The sequence below is a fragment of the Tupaia chinensis genome, unplaced genomic scaffold, assembly GCF_000334495.1.
Source record: "Tupaia chinensis unplaced genomic scaffold, TupChi_1.0 Scaffold000067_1, whole genome shotgun sequence".
In the NCBI taxonomy this organism is placed as follows: Eukaryota; Metazoa; Chordata; class Mammalia; order Scandentia; family Tupaiidae; genus Tupaia; species Tupaia belangeri.
The window spans coordinates 4,787,224-4,791,301 of NW_006159526.1; the positions used below are offsets into that span (position 1 = coordinate 4,787,224).

General features: G+C 61.4%; 1 protein-coding gene across 1 annotated transcript in view; it reads left to right on the plus strand.

Annotated features, from left to right (window-relative positions):
* ARHGAP35 (Rho GTPase activating protein 35) overlaps positions 1-4,070 on the plus strand; it is a 129,912-nt gene extending 125,842 nt beyond the window's left edge. Inside the window, 3 exon segments of the mRNA XM_006142113.3 lie at positions 3,053-3,158; positions 3,649-3,773; positions 3,776-4,070. Coding sequence (XP_006142175.3) covers positions 3,053-3,158; positions 3,649-3,773; positions 3,776-3,870 — 326 coding nt within the window. The 3' untranslated portion in view covers positions 3,871-4,070.
* Positions 4,071-4,078: the final 8 nt, after the last annotated feature.

Consider the following 4,078-nt stretch of genomic DNA (forward strand, 5'->3'; position numbering starts at 1 on the left):
GGCGGAGGCTGGGGGAGCACAAGCGCCAGCTTGAACTGGCCTGAGTGACAGCAGACCCTGTCTAAGCTGTGGCGGTGCACCTGCTGTCCCCGCTGAGAGACTGAGGGAGGGTCCCCACACGACGAGACCCCGTCTTAGAGAGGTTTGCACCTGGAGGAGGCCTTTCACCCAAAGGTGCTGCGGGAAGACTTTTTTTTGAGAATGTGGTGAATGGGGTCGCGTCCAACGGAACCAGCAGCTAGCGTAATGGCTATGTCTCTGGACTTCCATGTAGTAAACCACAGTTCAAGTCCCAGGCCCAGTGGCTTAAACCCACACTGGGCACGTGTGCGTGTGTGTCCAAGATCCCGAGAGGAGAATGGAGGAGAAGGGATTGAGGCGTGGCCATCCCCCCGGGGGGCGATTTCTCGCTTTCTGTCTCTCCATCTCTCTCTTTCTGGCGAGCGCACATGCCCTATAGCAAAAACCTCTCCAAAAAAAAAAAAAGAGAATGGAGTCGAGTCCAATGGACGGTGACAAGACTGACCTTGTTTTTACGGTTCTCTGTGATGGCCTCCTCCATCGCTGCCACCACTGAGCTCTTGGTGTCCCTCAGCCCTTGTGAGCCCCTGGACCAAGCAGCTAGCAGGAGGACCGAGGAGACTGAGCACCTGCTGAGCTCTAGCCGAGCCACTGCCTGAGGGGCAGCAGGACTCGTGGGGGTCATGGGTATGACGCAGCAGGCTCGCTGCTCCCCGCCCGTCCCAGCCCAGCGTGCGGGGACAGGAGTCCGGTGGCCCTGGCGGACACTGGGCGGCCCCCCACCAGCTGATTGCCTGGTGGGAGCACCTGGCTGTGTTGGGGCGGGCACCTACGCCGAGCCCACTTCTGAAGGCCATGACTGTTGTGTGGGGCGAAACAGCTACACACGTGCGTCTCGTGTCTCCCAGCGTACCTCCTGCTCCCTGCTGCGGTTACGCAGTCCTCTTACCGAGCGGGGACAGAGGGCGTTCTCACGAAGGCCGTGGAGCGCCCTCGACGGTGAGCCCTTACAGCAGAGCGGGCCGTAGCCCAGGCTCCCGCTTCGTGGATTTTTAGTCACTTCCTAAGAGGCAGGTGGCACCAAAGCACTGCTGTGATGCAGCCACCCTCTGCGGTCCACAGGCTCACCTGGGCTCGTGCTCGTTGGCCTCTGTCCCCTGGCTCCCTATGGGTCAGGTCAGCTCCCAGAACCTCATGTGTCAGCCACACACTCTTCACTTAACTGCCGGGTGTCACCGGGTGAGGGAGGCACTGTTGCCCAGAGGTCACTTGGCCAAGATCATACAACTAGTTAGCGTTGGAGACAGGATTCAAACTCAGGACCACCTCGGGACCAGCAGCTGGTGTAATGGCTGTGTTGCTGAACTTCCCATGTAGTCAACCGCAGTTCGAGTCCCGGACCCGGTGGCTTAGACTCATGCCAGGCACGTGTGCGTGAGTACCCAAGATCCCGAGAGGAGAAGGGATTGTGGGGGGTGATTTCTAGCTTTCTATCTCTCTGTCTCTGTCTTTCTGGTGTATGTATGTATACACCTCAGGATCGCCTCGGGGAGGGTCTGGTCTCTGCACCGCTACGCAATTTTCCTTCCTGCCCAGGCTGCCCCGCGTTGACACTCAGTCCCCACCACTCTGGCCAGTGCCAGGCTCCTACAGCTCCCCTGACGGTGACCCTGGGCACCTGCCTGCTGCAGAAGACTTTAGCTAGGAGGCCACAGGCTTCCTTGAGAGTGTGTGGTTGGGAGGGGTCAGGTGATGTGGCTGTAACACACAGGACCCACATAGGAAAGGTTCTGGGTTCATGTCCCAGGGCCTCCTTGAGCACGCCAAGCTCACTTTCTGGCCCATGATCAGGCCAGCTCAGACGGAGGGTGGATTGCAGCCGAGGACCCCATTGGTTTTGTAATTGCCAGAGGGTATGTGCTCTTGCCAGAGACAGAGAGGGAGCGAGCGCCCACAGTCGGGCGTGAACAGGCCACAGTCCCGTCTCTACTTCATCCGTTGGGATTTGGGGCACCACGCACACAGGCCTCGTCTGTGTTCCAAGCTGTCGGGGCGAGACTTGAGCTGTGATCAGCCATGAGACCTGGCTCCTTTAGCCAGTAGCTCTGACTGGTGGGGGGGACCTTACAGTTTCTACCAGCCCCTGTCTGCCCACCCCCACAGCCTCCGGTGTTAGCTAGCCGCCATCCTCTTCAGAAGCCGTGGTTTCTCTGAGCCCCAGACTCCCAGGGATACCCTTCTTCTCCAACAAGTAGCCGTCGAGGTGTCCGCCGTCTGGCTTGACCCCCTGAGTCCAGGTGGGCGCTGGGCGTTTTCGCCTGTTGCCGCCAGGCCCACTCGGAGTGGGGGAACCAGTGGCCGCAGCTCAGGCTCTGTAGCTAGTCGCGCGGGATTTGGTTCCCAGCTCTGCAACCCTGGGCGGCAGGTTCTTTGTCTTCCCCATGGGGTAGTGACAGCTTCTGTCTCACTGGATGGTGGGGACTCACTGAACTGGGCGTCTTGTCAGTTACGACTATTCAGGGCTGCTCGTCTTCCCTCTCCCGTGGGCCAGGTATAGGTGACCGTGGCCAGGGAGTGTGGGGCTCCTTTTGATGAACTGCTTAAGAACCCCCACTGTGTCCAGCAGCTCCTCCAGCAGGGGCCCGAGCCTGCAGGAGGACACCACAGACCCCTCCCTGGAAGGACGTGGCATGGTGGGTGGGAGCACTTGTCTGTCTCCAGGGGCAACCGGAGGAGCAAAGAATATGTCCTTTACGGTGGGGACTCTGGCCGTTCATCTCGGTGTGGGGCAGGAAGCCCCAGCACAGTGCTGTCCTTCAGTGGCCTGGCCCCCAGGCCACTGCCCCAGCCAGGTGGGCCAGCTGTGAGCACGGGCTTCGGGAGCAGGGTGGCTCGGCGCTGTCTGAGAGTCCCACTGCCTGCCTCCCCATGGGGAGAGCCCACCGCAGGCCCCCTCACGCTTGGGACCTGTACTGAGCCCCTGCATGCGTCTGCCTGAGCCATGACAGTCTTTGGTTTTCTGTCCCCTCAGAAATCAACGACCGGGAGCAGAAATTGCATGCCCTTAAGGAGGTATTGAAGAGATTCCCAAAGGAGAACCATGAAGTCTTCAAATACGTCATCTCTCACCTGAACAAGTAGGTCTGGGGCTTTCTGGTCAGTGTTTGCTCCCTTGGAGAAGTGAGGGCAGGGGCCGGGACAGCAGGAGGAAGCCAAGCAGGGCCCCGGCCTCAGCCCAGCAGCAGGGTCTAGCCAGTGCCGCGGGGCTCCTCAGCGGGGCTCCTCAGCTCCCCATGTGAAGAGCACCCTGGATCTCAGCTTGTCCTCAGGCCCCACCTTCCACCTTGCTGGACTCTGGCCGTGGGGCGTTAAGAGAGCCTGTAGCCCTGTCCCAGCCCCTCTGACCAAGAGCGGATGCTGTGGGAAAGGACAACTGAGTGCAGGCCGATGCTGCGGGGAAGCCCACCAGCCCTGCTTGCTCCCTCTGCCCAGCCAGGGCATTTCTCCCACTGTGGTCACCTGTTGAGTGGGTCCTTGAGGGGCTTGTGGGGACGCCCGGAGAGCCCTGGGCCGGGGCTGCGCAGGCGGGGCGGGCGCAGGTCTGACCGCGGTCGCTGTCACCCACAGAGTCAGCCACAACAACAAAGTGAATCTCATGACCAGTGAGAACCTCTCCATCTGCTTCTGGCCCACCCTGATGAGGCCGGACTTCAGCACCATGGACGCGCTCACGGCCACGCGCACCTACCAGACAATCAGCCGTCACCCCCTCAGTCGCCTCCGCCCACCCCCCAGTCTCCAATGCAGCCCCTGCTCCCCTCCCAGCTTCAAGCCGAACACACGCTGTGAGCCACCGCGGCCTGGGGCCAGCGATAGCCGGTCTCTGACAGGGTGGCATTCGGCCCTGGGGCAGGAGTGTCCTCTCCTGCCTCCTTCCCAGACCTCAGTGGTGGCACTAGTCAATGGGCTCCCGCGGGCTGGGCTGTCAGGAGCCCTGAGCCGAGCACCGAGACCTGGGCTGGCTGCCGGTGGCAGGCGCGGGGGCACACCCCCCGTG